This window comes from Vitis vinifera, chromosome 2, assembly GCF_030704535.1.
Source record: "Vitis vinifera cultivar Pinot Noir 40024 chromosome 2, ASM3070453v1".
Classification (NCBI taxonomy): domain Eukaryota; kingdom Viridiplantae; phylum Streptophyta; class Magnoliopsida; order Vitales; family Vitaceae; genus Vitis; species Vitis vinifera.
In genome coordinates, this window is record NC_081806.1 from 18,578,618 (window position 1) to 18,600,344 (window position 21,727).

At 32.0% G+C, this 21,727-nt stretch overlaps 1 protein-coding gene across 3 annotated transcripts; it reads right to left on the reverse strand.

The window, feature by feature from the left end:
• Nucleotides 1-1,240: 1,240 nt before the first annotated feature.
• Nucleotides 1,241-13,801, reverse strand: LOC100266685 (uncharacterized). Of its 3 annotated transcripts, none has more exons than XM_002264308.5 (5): nt 13,432-13,801; nt 9,367-9,497; nt 9,090-9,212; nt 8,738-8,865; nt 1,241-1,783 (listed from the first exon to the last, which is right to left on the reverse strand). In XM_002264308.5, exons 1-5 carry the CDS (start codon nt 13,613-13,615, stop codon nt 1,474-1,476), a joined length of 876 nt encoding a protein of 291 aa, XP_002264344.1. In that variant the 5' UTR covers nt 13,616-13,801; the 3' UTR covers nt 1,241-1,473. The 3 variants fall into 3 exon arrangements, with proteins under 3 accessions (XP_002264344.1, XP_010665302.1, XP_010665307.1); XM_010667000.3 differs by lacking the exon at nt 1,241-1,783 and adding an exon at nt 3,763-3,833 and having other exon boundaries at nt 13,432-13,779; XM_010667005.3 differs by lacking the exon at nt 1,241-1,783 and adding an exon at nt 3,763-3,837 and having other exon boundaries at nt 13,432-13,779.
• Between the last annotated feature and the right edge of the window lie 7,926 nt (nt 13,802-21,727).

Consider the following 21,727-nt stretch of genomic DNA (forward strand, 5'->3'; position numbering starts at 1 on the left):
CAAAAACCAAGTAGCCCAAACACTTCATAACATTAAACTCTATTAAAATTTAAGTCATATTGAGATTCTCTAACACCGTTTAAGAGATCTTTGAGAAAATTGTCTTTAATTTAAATACACAGTGCAAATATCAAGTTTATTTCTTAGAAGTTGTTTGATAAATCAACTTAATGACTTAATACAATTATAATAACTTAATTTAAACCGTTAAGTATCTTTCACGTACTCAATAAAACAACTTAAAATCGTAACTTAAAATTAAAAATAATTTTAAGTATTAAATTCAAATAATTAACTGATTCTAAATCTTAAATCTTATTTATCCTATTTACCTACACATAAGTAGAACATCTTTTGCATTTATGATTCTTCATTTACTACTTAATTTTTATAATAAATATTTTATAGTTATTATTTTATGTATTTATAATACTTTTAATATGAATTTTTAACAAATAAATTTATTGTTTATGATTAATGAGGGAAATCATTAGTTAGAATAAATAATAATAAATGTCTCGATTTGATAAAGTTAATTTTACTAAACAATTTTAACACTTATGAAAAATGATATTCTTTTGAAAAAAATAAATAAAAAATCATATTGTAATCATTTAAAATTATTTATTTATATAAAAGAGTTAAAATAAATTTAAAATAAGATATTAAAATAATTTATTAACCATATATATTATTATTTTTTTAATTTTTTTTTTCTACAATTAACAAAACTAGAATCACACCACATGATCTATTAATCCCTTTATGGTAAAAGCCAAAGGACAATGACCCACTTTCTCCATATCTACCTTGATAGCCATACAAACAATTTTCCTAGCTTTTCTTTCAAAAGAGGGTTTCATGCTTAAGGGGAAGTAAAAATTATGATGAATATTTGTTCTAAGATGACTCACGAGAAGATACATCTTCCTTCATTCATGGAGGTCAAGGGAGAGACTTCAATGCAATGGAAACAATGGTGGTTCTTTCCCATCATTCATGTCCTTTCTAGGATAGCCAATTGGTACCTACTGAAGATGCAACCCAAACCGTCGAAAATATATGATGACATCTAAGTCAATGAATGTGAGCAAAGATCTATAAAATCAATGTACAAACAAACAAGACCCAAAGTATGAAGCGATGAACCGATCAGAAGTGCATACGTGACATGATCTGATTGATCATGTTTTTCAATATTTGTCGAATCAGTATTGTAGTAACACCCAAAATTTCCGGATTTTTGAGAATGCCTTCCCATCTCATATATCAAATTCCAGAAGTGTATTTCACTAGTTGGCTATACAGTAAGATTTCAACTACATAGGTTGCATTTTAGAAAATGCAACCACCAAGAATTTGAGACTCTTGTCATATGGACGTTACACTTATTTTCTCACTGAAGTTCCCTAGAGTCTCAGAATCCAGTCCACAAGGGGAAAGCAGAGACATAGTATACAAAATGGCTGATGCCTAGAAGTAATAGACTCTGTAGATATTCGAGATTCCAAGCCTTTTACCATACTCTATAGCCAACCAACCCATAAAGATTACATATGTTACAAGAAAAAAAGCTCGCCTGAAGCGGACTGACTTGACAGCCAGTAGAAGCTGTCTCTTCAGGATTCTAGGTAACCAAGATTTCACTTGATGTAGGATTCTGACCAAGCTGATGGAGATCAGGGAAGTTGAAAAACCAGTAATGACTCCAGCTACTGTTTCCAATCTCCAGTACTTGCCTCTCCCCTGGCTGGCAAGCCAAGATTGCAATATTCTTGTGGACCTGTCAATAGGGACAGAAATAATTAGAGAAATATGCCACACAACACTATTGTTTGGTGTTTGGCATTTTTGAAGATGTATTCATGCACATTGCAATCAATCATATAAGACGACTAAATCCTGAACCAAATTTCAGAATCGGAGATGAACTACTGGTTTTAAATTGAAAGAAAGAAATGGAAACCCCATTTGTAATCATCCTAATAAATAGACCCCAAATCCTTCATCAACCAAATGTCTTTCCCAAAAAGCAGCAATGTGCAAATTGTGCATCAGTGAAGCTATCATTTTACTTTCAAATGAAGGCATGTGCATCAGTGAAGCTATTTAAGAAAAATCCATGAACTGATAGAATAACAGAATACAATGGTTCGAAGAGTAAGAGGAAGCTATAAGACAAAATCGTCGGCTAATACAATAATCCGACAGCAGGAACGCATGTATTTTGGTATACATTACGATATGATCAACACAGAGAGGTGATCTAAGAATGGTTTAACTATTCTTGGATCAAATAAGAGATGCACAAAGCTTTAAGTAGCACAAGTCAGTTACAGAAACGTGCAACCATATCATTTTTAAATGAAAGCAATATTACCAATGATGAAACTCAGGACAAAATAACCAACTATAACAATAATCAAATAGTAGATAATTAACTCTTGTATACAGTATGATAAAAGAAGATTTGTTTGTCAACCCTATTCTTTACCCATGTAGAATAATAAATTTTACATCATTACTGAGTTGGTGTGGCATCTCGGCACATACCTGGCTAGACAAGCACACCGGAAAACTAGAACAAATGAGTCCGTTTAGTCCGGATGTCTAATATTCTCTCTTCAAAAAAAGATGGCCAATTAAGTTAATATTCTACTTATTCCACTTGATGGAACATCCATCCAACACAAATATGCTTGTCCCAGATAACTAACTTGTTACCAGAATACAATTCACAGGCAACAACCAATTTACACCAGCTCCTTCAGCAGAACTATTGGCCATAAATCACGAGCTGGATGATTTTAGGTTTTAAACTCGGTCTTCTATAGCATACAGCGTTTTTACTTCACATCATTAGCTACCCTCAAATACCTAAATATGGATTGCTTGTTGGATTCTTATCCTCGGGGTTTGAGCCCAAGGTTCCTTATTCAGTCACTGGTTTCCAGAAAAAGCAGCTTCATAAGTAGCCTCCTAGTGGTTAATTATGAAAGAATGGTTGAATTGACCGATAATTGCTTATTGACCCTCACTTCTAGCCTGAATCCTGATTTGAAAGGATTCAAGCTTCCTGTCCAGCTTGTGATTTGGACCAATAGGCATACTATTGTTTTACACCCATTTACCCATTCCCCCAAAGATCAGCATGCTTCATTCCCGATATAAAATTTTTTGTTTGGAGTAATCTACTTCTATCAGGGCCTTGGATCTTAATCTCAAATTCCATACTCCAGTAATTCCTCACCCACTTAATCTCATCTAAAGCTTTCCTGTCACCATTACATCAACAAACACAATAAGAACAGTAGTTTTACGGTCCACCTTTCACATTTTCGAAAGGTGTGTGATACACTTTGACTCTCAGTGGGCCAACTTTCAACTTACATTGAACTTTGAGAAAACCATGCATTACTTTTGTAACAAAGAAAGGCCATATTGTTCTTTTTTGCAGGAGAGTTCACTACTTAGAAGTCCCATTTTTCTGAACATTCTCATCCATCATTTATTATCCTTCTATTCTCTGAAACACAGAGAGCCATGAGTGAAGTACTAAGTACAAAAAATGTCAGCTTTACCAATTTCCTGAACACCCCCATCCCTCATTGATTATCCATCTATTTTCTGAAACACAGGTAGCCACAATAATAATGGAGTGCCAAGTAAAAAAAATGTCAGCTTTACCAATAGCAATGGAAGGTTGGCATAATTGACTACTAGAAAAATAAAAGAAATAAGGACATATCTAAAATTCATTACCTAAAGGAGAAATCTCTTAAAATGTTGCATCATTAGGAGGTGGTCTTTGCCTTGAATAAACAGGTAGCTTTCTGTCTTTAGAAGAGACATCATCACTCACTTGTAATATAAGTAGGCATTAACCTAGAGAAAAATAAATACCTAGAAAGGAAAAGGAGAGGAATCTTGCAACAATCATCCCTTCCCATTGTAATAGAATGAAATTGCATACAGTAACTTCCATGCCCAACCAAGTTTTGCATGTACATGCAAGGTGTTTTCATATTCTTTCCTTGATTAAAGTTGGTTAAACAAAGATACAAAAGATTACAAAGGTACTTTAGGGAGGTATATTTACTAAACAAAGAGAAGTCCCTTATGCCTGTTGCGCACAAGAGTGCTAGTATTTTCACCACCATCATGTTGGACTTGGACTCTTCAATAAAAAAGCCAGGATCTGAAGTAAGACATGCCTGTTGTGTACAAGATCGCCAATAGGCTTTTGATGCTTCTTTATTTCCAGGTTGACCTTCTCAATAAGCTCTTAAAAAGATAATATTTAAAAGCGGATACCATACATACCACCACTTCAATCACCATTTTTATCACTTAATGATGTAAAAGATAGTGATTAGTTTTAAAAAATGGAAACAAGAATTAAACAAAATAGAACATTCTTATTTTGCTTTTATTATCCTTTTACCACCAATGACTACCTACCACATCAACAAGTGATAAAAATGATGATAAAAGTGATGGTAATGATAGTATCTAGGGCATTTTCCATGTTTAAACAACTATTTACATTGATAACCATCTTCTATAATCTCCCTTAGAAAGGAAAACAAATGTGGAAGCTACTAGAACATTGCCAATCATCCTCTTCTTCTTTTAATACAATTAATAATAGATGCATCACAAGACTATTGCTTTCCATCATGGTTATATAAATTATTCCATTCCTTACTTCTAACACTAAAACTAGTGTTGACAACTCTTAACATAGCTGCCGACAATGACAGGCTAAGGCTTCACACTATTAGGTTAAGGCAAGGACAGGAATGGATTAGGAATACAGCAGCAGCAAAGAAATTAAAATTCAGTAAGAAGAATGTGAAGGATGGTAGATAAACTCTTAGAGCCTCACTAAGAAATTTTATTAATATTTCCTATTAGATAATATATATATATATATTTGATTCCCTTGTGATACTTTATTGTTGTATCAGTTTACTTAGTATTTTGGAAGCTTTAAGCATACTTTTTGGTTAGTTCGTTGTTTTTTTAGAGGATTCCTCATCCTTCTTTTGGATTTATTTAACCTCAATTTAATACATTTGCTGTTTTCTATCAATATATATATATATGACAGGTAAAGAAAATATATTAAAAACACCCAACAAAAGGGCCCACAAAAGTATACACAACATATACAAAGGCAACAAAGGCTAGCCAAAGCTGAGGGATAAACAAAAAACAACTCCTCCACCTCACTTAGAGCTCAACCAATCATAGAAGTCCAACATGGAAAAGAGCTATCACCTATGTACACTGTAATTCACTCCTAAAAAATATACATGAAGTATTGCTTGATAGCTTGGTCCCATTTTTCAAAATTTTCAAAATCTCCCATGTTTCTTTCTCTCTAGATGTTTCAAAATAGACACAAATGAGCAACTTTCCAGGCTTTCATCCTCTTCTTCCCAACAAAAGAACCATGCCAAGCCAAGCGGGTCTCTCCTACTGTGGAGTGCATCACGCATTCGATCCCAAAAGGAGCAAAGACGAGATGCAATAGTATAATTGCTTTTGTGAAATGCAGGAAAGCAGATCCCTTGTTTCAACCTCAAGTCACTCCCTTGTTTCTTTTCATACCAGAAATGAAAGAAGCAGAAATATGAAATCTAGCAAGATTGTGAGCCAGCTCTCAAAAGGCTTATCTATGAATGAATACCACACCAAAGGGCAATCACTCCAACTTTCTTTTATTAACCAATTTTACCATCCATGAATCAATGAATACAAAGCTTATGCCGAGGATATATGATCAATTGTTTCTTCCTCTCCTTTGCACAAATAGCATCTATTTGGGATTCAACATCCTCTCCTTTTAAACTGGCCTAACATTAATATCCTCTCCCAAGTAGGGCCCCATGTGAAAAAGCCCATCCTCACTGGGAACCAAGAATTATGCTTCTAGGGAATATCTCTAATCTTTGAAAGGAAAGGAAGGAATAAAGAGATTGAACTGAGAAACCACTGCATCCTGAGTTTAGCCAACCATCTTATCCTCTATATAAACTGATTGTGCTTGTAGTCTTTTAAAAAAGGCCTTCACCTCGTCTAATTCCAAGTCAGAGATTTGTCTTAAGCATATGGATTTCCAACACCCCCCTCCCCATTTTGGTCCCACATTTCGACTACTCAAACATCTTTAGTGATGGCTATTGAGAACAAAATAGGGAATGCCACACTCTAAGGAACTTCCCCACACCACCTATCCAATCAAAACTTCACCCTCAACCCATTTCCCACCTAAAAGCCGTTTATCTTAAATCCTTCCCACCCACTTTTGAATAAAATTCAAACTTCAAACTCTAATTAAGCTCTTGTAATAGTCTGACCAATAAGAGAAAACAATGGGATCTCATCATCAAAAATTGCAAACATTGCAAATGCTATTATCATTTACTATATTTTTATTTTACAATGATTGGTCTTATTTATAGACTTTAGAAAACCACAAAAATTTAACCAAAGCATTAGGAAAAACTTAACATATAAAATAGCCTATATTGGGACTAATTCTTTCCCTAATACTCCCTAAACCTTCTAAATAATAGAATTAAAAATTTGCTGTTTTGGGTGGCCAAAGGTATGTTAGGCCTTTTGGTTGTTTGACAGGCGTGTTTAGGAGACTCTTTTGGGAGTTCTGCATTTGGGACTTACTACAACTAAGCTTAGTGGATCAGCAGAGGCCACTGTGTCCCTTGCTAGCTCAATTGAGCATAGTGCAATCAAAGCTCCCATGTCCTGCAACTTCAAAACTGTCCAGAGATCATCACTTTTCTCCATCTATAAAGGTATCACCCTTCTCAAGAAATTTTGAAACGGAACCCTAATCTCAAGCACCCTTCTTGAAACAGCAGTTTGAGTCTGTATCGATAGCTGAAACCCAACAAAAGAGTAGAATCAACAGTCCATCGGTAAGGTCAACACTCAGCTGCTGATCTCTGAGACCCCATTTACCAGTACAGTCCATGAAGAGATGTGACTTTAAAGGAACAACTGCCCTCAAACATTGACCAAAGATATACTTCCCATTACTAAACAAGATATTAAAGCCCACTGGGACCAATCCTGGCCTCTCACTCCCAACCTTATCCTCTATAGAAAAGAGAGGTTGATTTCTTAGAAACAAGTGTGATCAGAAACTATTGGTTCACCCAGCCACAACAATTTAGAGTCCTTGGGAATTACCAAAGAAATCTCCCCCCACCCACCCACCCACACCACCACCATGGAATCTGTAGGTTCTGGTAAAACCTGCCATTTCTTTTTGTTACAAAGTAGAAATAAACCCGCTATTTTGGTTCTTGGCCACCTCAAATAGTTGAGTTCTTGTGAGGCCTCTAAATTCTGACAAAACCTCCTCACAGCCAGAGAACAAACCCTCAGTGAAGGCTCAGCATCCCACAATTGCACCCTTTTCAAACCCCAGTGTAAAAGGACTACGTTACTACTTTCTACAAAGACAGCTGAACACCTCCCTATCTTCTTGGAATCAAATGTCTTCCTCTCCACTATGCAGAACCCCCTCTTTGATGTTCTCTACCTCCTATGGTCAACTCTGTAAACTACTTCCCTTTTTCATTCACACTTCTCATTGGAATCAAATCTGAATTTTTCATACAAGTCCTCACATAGTAGTCAGGTTCCATTTCTTACTACACTTATACTTCATGTTCTATGCTTCCACATCCACTCCTTCAAATACTTACAATTAACCTTCATCATTAATCCCACTCACTTCCCACCACCCTCTACTCTGCTGCCTACCCCATTCCCATTTGATTATTGCTCTATCTTCCCTCTCTACACTCATTGTCTGGCTTCCATATTAACCACACTTACTCCATCAAATCAACCTAATATAAGGAGGATAAATAAAATACTGTCCAATTCAGAATTTACCCCTATTCAATTCAAAAAATCAAAATTGCAAATTGACATTTGATTGAGAATTGAACTGGTATAGTTTTAAGAATCTTATCAATCTTTCTTTTTCACACCATAATCACAACAAAGTTATCCAAGGGATGGAAGGGGAAATGATAAGCATAGACCCTTCAGTAGGGCAAAATATATATCTAAACGAGGAATATGAACACTAGCTCCACCTAAGCGTTCACCACAGCATGATTCATATAATGACATGAAATAGCCTAGTAATTTAATAAAATTGAAATTGATCAAACCGCAAGTAAACCCAAATTAATTAACTATTTCTCTTCTTTCCTATGAGTTTTATGCCAAGGGATTATAACAATAACCTATTAGCAAAATCCAAAACATGACAATTATTAGACCATGTGACTGCCTCAAAGAAAGTGACTAATCATGTGATTAGGACTTTTTTACCAGAGCCCCTTTTTGTGCTTCCAAAATCAGAATATTAGAAACCAAAACTAAGGAAAGCCAGTATTGCTTCAAAAGCAGTATGAGCAGAGCATAAACAAGTATGAATAAAATTCATGACCCACTATTTTATAGCCCATAATGCAATCACTAGGGTCCTTATATCCCAACCAGATAACATAAAAATGTAGCAGACAACTTATTTAAAAAATGACTGATTATAATTTTCCTAGTATGTTGAGAAAGCCAACCAGATCTGTTAATCTATCTATAGGATAAACCATAAATAAGAACATAAGCCACTTACAGGATGGAATGAAAATGAAATGAAAATTTTAATGATACATAAGCCACTTACAGGATGGAATATCGTCTAATCATCTCAATTGTAGATGGCTCTTTTGCTTGACAGCTAAAAAAACTGTCCTGATATATGCTCACTTTGGAAATTCCAGATGCATACCAGCAGTCATAAGTTTCATTCACCTTGGAAAAAGAAAAAAGACAAGCCAAGGACTATAAGAATAAATAAAAGAATGTCAGGGACTTATGAAAATTAATTAAAAATTAGTTCAACCAGGGGTATTGCTAAAATCCAACAAAATTTGAATATTTAGAGGTTGATTTCTAAAAGGGTAAAAATCTTAAAGCATGATAGTTCAAAGTATGTGCCATAACATGCAGAAGACTACAAGCTTTGCAACATCTACCTTGAACTTATCTTTCGTCAACCATGCAGCACCAAAGTTGGGCCTGCAGTCAAGAGGAAGGGCTTCATTTGGAGCTTCTGTCAATGTAAGTCGTGTCTGACCCAAAGAGTCTTTGTATTCCACCTGAAATTGAGAATAAGAAAAAAAAATTAAGCTAAAGAAAGAATATATATATATATTGATCAGTTTTATCATTATAGGTTGATCCTAATTGTCTGAAATTAAATAGTAGATTACTAAAAGATGATCACATAGTTCAGGAACAAATTAATCTCACCTTGAATACTGAAGCCCAATAGTAATCATAATGACATCGAAATTTTCTTTTTTCAAGAGGGTAAAACACATGCTTGGCTTTATAATTCAACAATCCAAGTTCACAAACTTTAGATGACCTAAGATCCACACCTGAGAAAAAAGGAAGCAGAAAACCAAAACAAAACGTCAAAAATCAGCTTACGTTATGACTTAAATTTTTAGATAAGCCTAGGAATATAATATCTAGTCTATTTAAAAGGAACAAACAATTCCAATAAAAGAAATTAATAAAACAACATAAATTGAATTATATTTGTTGTTGGACAACCAATTTTCCTAAAAGTTTAAGCCTATCAGATTTGGATTCACAATGTATATCATGTTTTTTAACACCCTCCCTCACATGTGGCCCCATACCTACACATGGAGAGATACAAAGGTTTGTAGGCAAACAACCACAATTTGGACTTATAACATAAATCAGGTTCACAATGTATATCATGCTCTTTAACACTTGCTTACTCACTCACAATCTGTTTCTTATAGTTGTCAAGATTACCAAACATTGCGTTGTGTTGCATGAAACTTATGTAGAATATTTCGTCTGGTCCTTTTAACTAAAATTTTTTTGAAAACTCTTATCTATTCAACTAGGGATGATATTGAAAGGATTTGAGTAACAGTCCTAACCTGAGAACAATAAAAAATAAGGAATTCAAAATTGGACAGCCAATAATGTAAAAGAGAAAAAAAGTTTCCCATGGTTTTTCCAAAACAGCCATAGTGAATATGGTTGGAGTACAACAAGAATCAGTGATGAGAACCCCAGATATTGAATGAAAATTCTGAGTATACTGTTTTATCAGAAAAAGTTCTCTACAAATATCATGGTAGCAACATGTAAGAAACAAGAGTTTCCAAAGGATTCCTAAGAATCCTTAAAACACGTGCAGTGGTGTTTAGCACAGAACCATATCGAGCAAATTAGATAAATCTTCCTTTCTGTACAGTTGCAATGTTGCATATTTAGTCACACCTAAATCTTAAATGTGTACCCACTTGAAAAACTTGCAAAGAAAATTTCTTTCAAGAGCCAAATGCATGATCCATGAAGGAAATACAGCAGCAATTCAAAGAAATTGCCTAGTGAAGATGTCATCCATTGATCACATATACTTATTCGTAGGCTAATCTAGGGTTACTTTCTGTTTTCCTTTTATTGTCCATTCAGAGTTTTTTTAATCATTTTTTTCCATCTTAATAAAAACATTATTTCCAATTGAGCATTTCCTATAGTGACACAAGTGTGATTTTATTCCAACCATATCATCGCGCTTTTATTTCTTTATATCTTATTATCTAAAGATTTTTTTTTTTTTGATAGATGAAAAGAAAGATATATTAATAAGAGCTGCCAAAAGAGAAACTCATGATATACAAAACGTATACAGCCACCACTGTTGAACACCACGATAAGCTAAAGTTATAAAATAAGAATGAATTAAGCCAAACCACCCTCACCTAAGGCCCAACCAATCTAGAAAACTAAAAAGATTTAAAAGGAATATCATCTATACACCCCTTTGCTTCCGACCAAAGAAAACAAACAAAAGAACTTTTTAGACTTTGGATTGACAGCTCTTCCCCCTTAAAGGCAATTCTATTTCTTGCCTTCCAAATGATCCAAAATAAGCATAATGGACCTGCTCTCCACACCTTCATACGCTTCTTTTCTAAAAACGAACCATGCCATCCTAATAGAGTCTCTCTAACCGATGATGGTAGCACCCAAGACACCCCAAAAAGGCAAAGTTCAACTCCCACAAGACTCTTGTCTTTGCACAATGGACAAGGAGATGGTTTATGGATTCTTCCTAAACATGACACAGAAAGCATCTATTCGCCAAGACCACCCCCTTTTCTGGACTTGATCCAATGTTAAGACTTTTCCCCAAGTCGCCTCCCAAGTGAAGAAGATGACTTTAGGGTGCACCCACGCCTTCCATATGTTGCTCCAAGGAAAAGAGGGGAATTGTATATTTGGCTAGAGTAGGCAAGTAGAGTTGCTGTATTGTCCATTCAGAGCTTTTTAACCAACATATTACCTTATTTTTGGAAGTTAAAATTACAAAGCCAGGAAAGCAAAAGGGTCGAATTGTAAAATTAAGACCTGGCAGTCAGCAAAGTCTAGACGCTTCTGCAATACAATTTCTTTGGTACAGAAATTTAATATAATAGCATCCTAATCTAGATGTGGAAGCCATCTGGCAATATAGTTAACAAGATCAAGGCCCTTATATAGGGCTAAAAATAAAAAAAGAAACAGAAAATCAGAAACCACATGAATAAAAACAAAGTTCAAAAAAATTAAACAATAACTTCATCTATAACAAAACCGGAACTCTGCCAACATGCTCCAAATGAACCAACAAACAAGTGAAACAAAAAAATCCAAACCATTTGATTGCTGAGGAGATTGAATAAACAGACAGAAAAGAAGTGGAACTTTGAACTTCATCTTATAATATTATTCTGGTTCCCCCAAAATCAAAGCTCCTCCCATACTAAGCCTAATAGTTGAATTAGAAACAGCATATTGGAGGATGCTTTGTTCCCAAAAAATTAAAATAAAAAAAATACAGAGAATCTAGAAAGAAAAGTTCCAAAGATTAGGTTTTTCTTGTTTGTCTTTGAACTCTTTCTCAGCAACCAAACAGCCCAAAATCAAATAAATTCTAAACCTTATATATTATTTTGGTTCCCTTAGAAAATGAAACCTCCTACCAAACTAAAATCAATAATTAGAACTAGTCACAGTACAGTTGGTGATTATGTTTTTCCAAGTCTCAAAGAATGGAAAATTAGAGGAAAAAAAGAGAGAGAGAGAGAGAGCGAGAGCGAGAGCGAGAAATAAATAAATCATTCAAAAAGGTTCAAAACTCATCATTTTCTCAGCAACCAAACAGCCCAAGATCAATGAAATAACCTTACATGTCATTTCAGTTCCTTCAAAAATGAAAACTACAAACAAATTAAGCCCAATAGTTGAATTAGGCATTGAAAAGTAAAGAGTTTTGTTTTCCAGGTCCCAAAAAATGAAAATAGAAGTTCACATTTTCAGTTTCTTTTGGTTTTCAACATTTTCTCAGGTATCAAACAACCCAAAACTTACTTTCAACCATAGTTACATTGTTATGTGGTTCCGCCAAAAAGCACAAACCCTCCCAAATTGAGCCCAATACTTGAATTAGGCACAGCACCGTAGATGGTTTTGTTTTCTCAGGTCTCCATATATATAAATAATATATATATATATAATTTTAGTTTGTCATATTTTTCTACATTTTCTCAGAAGACAAACAGACGAACCCCAAAGCAATTCTAATCAAAGAAAACTACGAGTTTAAAAGTATAAAAGCAATTCCTTTCTTGTGTTATCCAAAATATTTCCGCAGTTAAACAGAACCCAAATGAATTCAAATCAAAGAAAACGACATCTTTAATATTCAAAAAACCATTTTCTTTTGCTTTCCCACATTCTTTCAGTAGCCAAAGAAACCCCAAACGAATCCTGCTAAAATAAAATGGAAGTTTCTAAAAATTCAAAAATTAGCTCCTTCGTTTTCAGACATATTCCCAGCAACCACAGACACCCCAATTCCAGAAAATGAAAACGAAAAATATCAAAATTAAGTTTTAAAAAAATATAGTCCTTTCTTTATTCAACCTTTTCCTAGCAATCAAGCAGACCCGAAATCCAAAAAATGAAAAAGAAAATATTAAAACGAATTTAAAAAAAATAGTCCCTTTTGTCATCCAACATTTTCCAAGTAATCAAACAAATCCCACATCAGATAATGTAAAAATAATTTTAAAAAATGAACTCAAGTTCAAAAAATCAGTCCCCTTTGTCCTAAGACATTTTCACAGCAACAGCCAAACATACCCAAATCCAGAAACTAAAAATAAAATAAAATCAGTTCAAATTTTCAGTAACTTTTATTGTTATGACATTTTCTCGGCAACCAAGCAGCTAAAAAAAAAAAAAAAAAAACCAAAGCAAAGACAAAACCGGAGAACTCACTACTGGAGACTATCTTGCACTGGGAGGGCACAGAAACCGGAGAAGAAACTGATAAATTCCCGACGAAAACCGCCACCAACGCCACCATAAGTGATGACAACAAGAAGGCGAAGATGGAGATGGATAACAAGTGAAATCCCCTCTTGGTCCTCGTCCTCTCAGAAGGCTCCTCTGGAGAATCCATGGATCCAAGAGAGGGTATTATGGTAATTTTACTCGAATTCCGATGGCTTCTCCAGGTGGAATTCGCCTTCTATCGGCGTGATCGGAGGAGGAGGAGGCTGTGTACCGAAGAGTGAAACGCTGCGTTTTATACTTTTTCTTACAAATAAAGCGCTGCTAGGCGTGCGGGCAGTCTTGATGACGCTGATATTTTTCATTTAATGGTCAAAGTTCAAACCCCATTTTTATTAATTAATTTATTTTATAAACTTCTTAAAAATATGTTTTATTTTACTTCATTTTTTCTCTTATATAAATAATAAATAATAAAAATTAAATATAAATTTAATAATTTATTTTTATAAATTACTTCAAATTATTTCCATTATATTAACCTGTTTACATAAAATTTAAATATTTTAAAATATATATATTTTTAACTAATTTTAAATATATTTTATTTTATTTTTATATTTTTCATAATATATATAAACATTTTCCTTATATCACGCTTGATTCCAAAATATTAAAAAAAAAATCTTAAAAGAAATGATTTTTTTATATGTGGTTTTATTATTAAAAAAGTTAAAAATAAAATATTATTAAAATTAGTTAGAAACTTACTATTTTTTTCAATCTTTAAATTTTTAAATTTTCATATAAAAAAGTTACATAAATGAAATAAGTTTAAAATAACATAAATTACTAATTTAAAGAGTTTAAAAATATAATTTTTTTTTTTTTACTTTTTCTTATTTTTTTTGGATTTTTCCCTTCAAATTTTTAGTAACTAAAAGTATTTAAATTATTTTCAAAACATATTTCTAATTTTATGTGTTAAAAAAGATAAATAAACTAAGAAAGTGTTTAGTAGTGAATCTAAGAAACGTTTTTAGTTTTTTTAACACTTGAAAATTTTTATCATTCAATTGTTAGTAGAAATATTTTCTAAAACCGTTCAATGGAAATGTTTTATTTAAAAATATTTTTAAGAGAATCAAATATCAAGTATTTATTTAAAAAAAATACTACAAATGATTTTTTATATTTTTAAAAGTGTTCATTAAATTTTACAAAACACTCAATTTTTTTCAAAAACACTTATTAGTTTAAAAACGTTTTCTAAAATCTTTATCAAATGGATTCTATGAGATTCTTAAAAACGGTTTAAATATTTTTGGGATAGTATTTGGTTTGATAATTTTGTAAAAACCTTTTATTGTATTTGTAAGAAAATATTTAGGTAGATGAAAGAAAACAATTTATTTAATCTATCTTTCTTTTATTAAAAAAAAAGGCAAAATGTTATTCTTTAATTTTTTTTTTCCCCTAAAAAAGATTGTTTTCTCACAATATTTTTGTGTGAGTTAAGTGAAAAAACCCAAAAAATATTTATCTAATATTTATTTATTATATAAAATATTAATTATTTTTTGTGCTAAAATATATTCTTAGTTTAATATCTATTTATTAAATAAAACATTAAATATATTTATTGCTAATATTATTAATAAAATTAATGATAATAAATATTTTTCTTTAGTGGAAGGTTAAATTTTCATAAATTATTTGAAGGCATGACTAGTGTTTGAAAAATTGGTTTTTTTGGCCGAAATATAGGATATCAACGATGGTTGAAATGAAATTAGCCACTAATAATCAATTGGGAAAAAATTGCCAAAATATCTTCTACATGGAGATATATCGATGAAAAAATCGAGTGTGAGGTGATGCGCGCGTTGGTGGAAAAAAATCGCCGATTTTTTTCATAGATCACTAAGTTATTGAAAAAATCGACAATTTTTTGTGCCTTCTCCCTTCCATCAAATGACCAGATTTGAATTTTTGAAGATCCAACGACCCAGATTTCACTCGTGTTTTTGTTAAAACTTCCAATAGCCATATTTGTGATCCAATGGTGGAAAATCAAATTTGACTTGATCAAATAGCTAGGAAATGTTTCCAACGACTATAAGAAGACTAGATTTGAACCAAAGTTTGATCCAATGGCTAAAATTAATTTACAACTGCTATTTGACCATCCAACGACTAGTTTGACCAAAATTTTTTTATAAATACCCACAATCCATTCCATTTCATACATAAATTTTTGGTGTTTTATTTTTTTTTTATTTTATCTCTATCAAAAATTTTAAATTTTGGGAATTTGGTGGTGAAAGGTTAGATTAACTCCAAATCAAGGCTAATTAGGGTATGTTTTACTTTTCATAAAATTTATTCTTATTACACATAGTTCAATTTTATTTGTTATGTATAGTTTAATTGATATTACCTAATTTGACATATATGCATATTTAGTTTCAATTTTTAGTAATTTTAAATCTCAATTTAATTCATATGAAAATTTAGTTATAATGTTTGTTTGTTTGTTTGATATCACATCACATATATGCAAAAGTCAATTTTAATTTCAATTTTTATTTGTAATGATTCTTATAAATTTCATGAATAATATTAAATTAACTTAGATGTTTATCTTTAATAATTTTAAATTTAATTCATATGAAAATTTAGTTATAATGTTCGTGTATTTGATATCACATCACATATATGCATAATTCAATTTTAATATCAGTTTTTATTAGTAATGATTTTTATCAACTTCATGAATAATATTAAATTAATTTAGATGTTTAACTTTAATAATTTTAAATTTAATATTAGTTTAATATGGAAATTTAAAATACATGCTTAGAAACTAGCTAGTGGAAGTGCAAGTGCAAGTGGAAGTAGTGTTATAGGTTGAGATCCTTGTTGGAAATATTGTACAGCTATGGAATGGGACAAAAATGGAACAATATGCAATTATTGTGGGTTGACAATAAAGAATGGTGGGATTACTCGTTTTAAAGTTCACCTATCACATATAAGCTCTAATTCAAATGCAAAAAAGTGTCCCAATGTGCCTTCAAAAGTGAAACAAGAAATAAGACAGCTTGTAGAGGAAAAAATAAAGCAAAAGCAAAGAAAACTACAGATATAAAAGAGATTTGAGCTGAATTGTGAGACACAATGGGAGGAAGACACAGACATGTAATTGATGATGATTATGTGTATACGTATCTGACTTATATGCACCTTGATAAGTGGCATGCTTATAGAGTGACGATTCGAGCATCAAAAGCTAAAGAATAAAATCGACAACAAGAAGAACATTTTGTAAGAGGCAAAGGAAAAACAGGTATATGCAAAGTGGAAGACCGACTTATCAATTTGAATTATTACTATTTTTATTAACTTTATCAATAATATTAAATTAACATATATGTTTACTTTTAATAATTGCAATAGGTGAGTCTTCACATCCAACTAATCCAATAAGGCAAATGCGAAGATTGCAAAGTGTCCGACATTTGGATCCATTACTTCCTAATGCACCCTCATTGAACAAATCTTCAGCAGTAAGACAAAAAAATGTTAAAAATCTTTTCAAATGTGGTACTATCAAGGAAACCATGGGACTATTGATCAATGAGTTCTTCATATATGAGAATGTTACGCCCAATAAAGCAGACTCTCACACTTCAGGAACATGATTGTTGGTGCACAACAAGCAAGTAATTACTATAATTTTAAAATTTTTATTTATTTTAATAATATCATTATTATTTATTAAGTATAGATGCCAAAAATATTCTTATATGCTTTAATTATATATGAATGGCAGGTATGGGTATAGAACAACCGTCTCCTTATGAAATCAAACACAAGTACTTGGATATGGAGTACAAAGACATGAAAGTTTATGTCAATATTCATAGAGAAAAGTGGAAGCCTTATGGATGCACAATTATGTGTGGTGGATGGGCTAGGCCCATAAAATTAAACATAATTAATTTCATGGTATATTCGAAAGGCAACACAATCTTCCTTAAATATGTTGAAGTATCAAATAGTATAAATGACAACAAATACATTATGGTTTGTTGAAAGACGTGATGAAGGAAGTTGGCAAAGAAAATGTGGTACAAATAGTTATAGATAATGGGTTGGCATTCGTGAAGGCGGGGAAGCTATTAATGAAGAAATACAATTTATATTAGGCTCTATGTATAGCACATTACATCGACTTAATGTTAGAATACATCAATTAAAGATCCAATGTTGCAGATGTGATTACAAAGGCTAAAAAATTAATCAATTTCATCTATGACCATAGTTGGTTGCTTGCGCAGATGCATAAGGTGTGTGGTGGAGACATAGTTCACCCTAGAACAATAATATTTGCAACCAATTATATTGTCCTTGATAGTCTTTTCAAAAAAAGGGTGAACTTGAAGAAAATGTTAATCAGTGATGAATGGGCATACCACAAGTTAAGTCGCACACTACTAAGCGAAAAGGTTGAAAAACTTATGTTTGACCATGCATACTAGGAGAGAGTGACAAACCTAGTGTCAATCTATGAGGCGCTATACACGGTTCTTCACATTGTTGATTCAGAAGTTGTTCCTACAATGCCATTTGTGTACAAATTGATTTGATTGATGAAAGAGAACATCATTCGACTTAATGCAAGAGAATGGATGTTAGAAATAATTGTAGATTGTTGGGATAAAACTCTTAAACATCTTCTTCATGCAGCAGACAACTAAGTATTATCCATCTTCAAAAGTTATTGGTATTTAATATGTTTCTTTCTTAACATTTTAATTCTACTTCACTATTGTAGCATTCTTTCTCAATCAAAGGTTTCAATATAGACATGGAGTTGGTAGTGATCATGATCTACTTCAAGTTGTTCATGATGTTTTTGCGATATTAGATCTTACAACATCAATTTGGAAATAAGGTAAATGATTAGGATTATAATATAAATTAAATAATTAAATTTCATTTACACAATTTTTGACTTTCAATTATTTAGTATGTAGCTTATACTATTTCGAGATGCAAAAAAAGCTTTCGATCATCAAGTAGTGATTGCTTCAAGATCAGAAATGATTCTCGGTGAGTATTATTTGTGAATAAAAAAATACATTTCATTAGCATATTATTGATATCAATATTTGGTTGTAGCTAGATGGTGGTTCATGTATGGAAACCATACCCCTACATTAAGAAGGTTGGCCATCAAGGTTTTATCACAAACTCCGTCATCTTCAACTTATGAAAGAAATTGAAGTATGTTTGCCCTAATTCATACAAAGTAAAGAAATCGACTTGCTTACCCAAACCTCCAATAATTTGTTTTTTGTTATTATAACATGAAACTAAAGATCTATGATATGGAGATAAAAAATGTCAAAGTTGTGAAGAAAGATTACCTCAATTTACTTGACATTTTAGTCAAGGTTGGTGAAGATGATAATCAATTGTTTTAATGGGTTAGGCCTCTTCATTTAGATGATGAAGATGGAAATCTCGACCTATGAATTGTTGTACATGTCCGAGAAACAGGTGTTGATGTTGAATGAGTATTATCCAAAGAAGTTCATACTGATAGTTTTAGCCAAGACACAAGAGATTCATTACTATAAGGAGCTTCTCAGTCGAAAGTCACTTCTCAACCCTTCTTTAACTCCATGAGTGTTGAACATAGTAGCAGACCTAGTACTGTTGGTACTTTCGCTTCCGATTATGATGGTTCAAGAAGAGAGGGGACAAATAATGGTAGTGATCTTGGAAATGATGGAGGGGATATTAGACAACAACAACAAAGTGGATAACCATTGACCCCATTTACTTGTGAAAATGATTTCACATATTATTGTACTCAAGATGAAGACCACGACTCTAGACGAGCCGGTCTAGGTGTTGAAGCCATTAAAAAGCCATATAGAGGAAGACAACGAAGGATGATACCATACAATAAGGACTCATTTCGGTCAGTTTTGAGTCAATGAGTATAGAGACTTAATTCAGTGACTTGTCAAATGAATCTAACATTTATTCCCCATATGCAATGGGTTATGGTCAACCTCCTCTAATTATTCAAGTTCTACTGATGAAGAATATGAAAGGTATAACTATTATTCTTCTATACAAATGTCATATTACTTTCCATATTAGATGCAACAACAAGGATTTCAAATAAACACATGGGAAAACCCCAAATTTCCTATTCATAGAGAGGTTGTGGGTAGGAGTCAAGAAATTTATGCATGGTATGTTCGTACTTACAATCAGTACTATCGAAAGTCCATGTCCCGGTATTAATATTGTCTTCAACAAGATGAGATCCCTTCATTTAACAATGTGATGGAACCACATCGATGTTCATTTTGGTACTAAGGACTATTGCAATGTCATATATATGCATTATATTTATGTATAAATTGTTCTCATTCAAAAAAATCAAATATTCCTTAACTCAATTCTAACTTTCTAAGTGTACACTTCCAAAATTCATATTTTCTATCTTAAAATCCAAATATCAAATCTATTGATATATATCTATTTATTGATATTTTTCTCCTTGACCATATCTATGTCAATTACACTTACAAACTAACTTTAACATGTGTATTCTTGCTTATTTGATAATTTTTTGGAGTTTTTTTTCCAAGCATTCCCATGAATTTTAAATAATTTTCACCTCATCAATATTTGTGTCAAATATCTATTGATATTTTTTCAATATTTTCGATATATCCATAAAATCCAAATACTGATATATCTGTATTTATCAATATTTCAAACCCTGGGCATGATAAGACATTTCAAATATCATTGAAAAAAATACAATTATCGGATGCTTCTCTGTTCACTAAGACTCACCCAATAGTTGTCTAAATGACATGTGACAAAATTTGGTAGGATTATAAAATTAAGTCTTTCAAAAAAAAAAATGATCTTATTGGTAGATTTCATCCATAAAAAAAAAGGCAAATTAAATATTAATTTGGGTATCAATTTCCCTAAATTGGGAAAATGAAATATTTTAGGATATAAAATTAAATCATGATTGCACCTATCAATAGAGGGTCATCCTTAAGTACAATGAGCCTTCAAGTGAAAAAACAAGGAAAAGAGAGGAAGTCTTAAGAGTTTGCATGAGAAGCTCCATGAGCCTTTCAACTCTACTCAACAAGTTAGTGGGAGAGTAATAAGCATAATATGTATATGTTGTGTTCTCACCTTTTACAAGATTGCTTGGGAACAAGTTATTTTGGGCCTTTGATTAGATCGAAATCAAGTCAATTGAATGAGGTGATATAATTTTGTAAAGGATAAGGGTATTTTGATTAGTTGACAATTTTGTTCTTTTGTTTAGTAATAAGAGACAATTTACTTTTTTGGGTCATATTTGTCTCAAGACAACTTCAAATATCATTAGATTTGGATTTGAGTTGGTTTAGAGTAGTAAAATTCGAGGTAATTATGTATTCATGGCTAGTAAAGTTTTTGAAATGACTAATATAAGAGATTATGATGAGACTTATTTTGTGTTTTCTAATTTTATTTCTACTATACTTTTAATTTTGGAAATGTTTTGGGTAAGTATTAAAATTATGTTTATCTTTAAAATTGGTATTTAATTTTAAAAAATATTTTTGGAATATTTTAAAATTAGAAAAGTCTTCATAATTGCATACTAGTTTATAAGTACAAATAGAAAAGTTTTATAGAAAAGTTGTAGATTTTCATGAGCCATAAGAGAGCAACATAGTCATTCATCAAAAGCTTGAGTCTCCATTTCTCAAACCTTTCAATATCTATCTTGAAAATGCATTCAAGTTCAACAAATGTTAGATATCTCACCATGAAATTTTGATAAGGGTTTCAAGGGATCCATTAAAGAGTATAAGAGAAAAAAAAGAGTGTAGGTCTTAATGGTAAAAGACCCTAGGGAGCAAGTGCATCTAATTAGGTAAAATCGTATACCTTTTCCTTATAGTTAGTGGATTATTTAGTAGTCGAAAGACTATTTATGGTTTTTTTTACACTTAATAAGTTGTTGATAGTTTTTCCATGTTCACTACAAGAAAAAAAGCCTTCGTTGACAGTTTTTCACTGTCAATGTAAAGTGTATATGTCAAGGTTGGTTACTATTCATACATGTCATTTATACTAGTGTCAAAAAAAGTTTAAAGGTAACTTGACATATACATATGTTAAGATTTTCTTTATTTTTACAAATGATGAAATCTTATTAATATGAGATATGTTA

What these genes read in the sequence shown, in the direction of transcription:
- LOC100266685 (XM_002264308.5), bottom strand. Translation starts at nt 13,615, where the DNA reads ATGGATTCTCCAGAGGAGCCTTCTGAGAGGACGAGGACCAAGAGGGGA. An exon ending in GTGCAAGATAGTCTCCAGTA is followed by an intron (nt 9,498 to 13,431) that starts GTGAGTTCTCCG and finishes CTTTTTTCTCAG; the next exon opens with GTGTGGATCTTAGGTCATCT. An exon ending in ATTAGACGATATTCCATCCT is followed by an intron (nt 1,784 to 8,737) that starts GTAAGTGGCTTA and finishes CCCTATTGACAG; the next exon opens with GTCCACAAGAATATTGCAAT.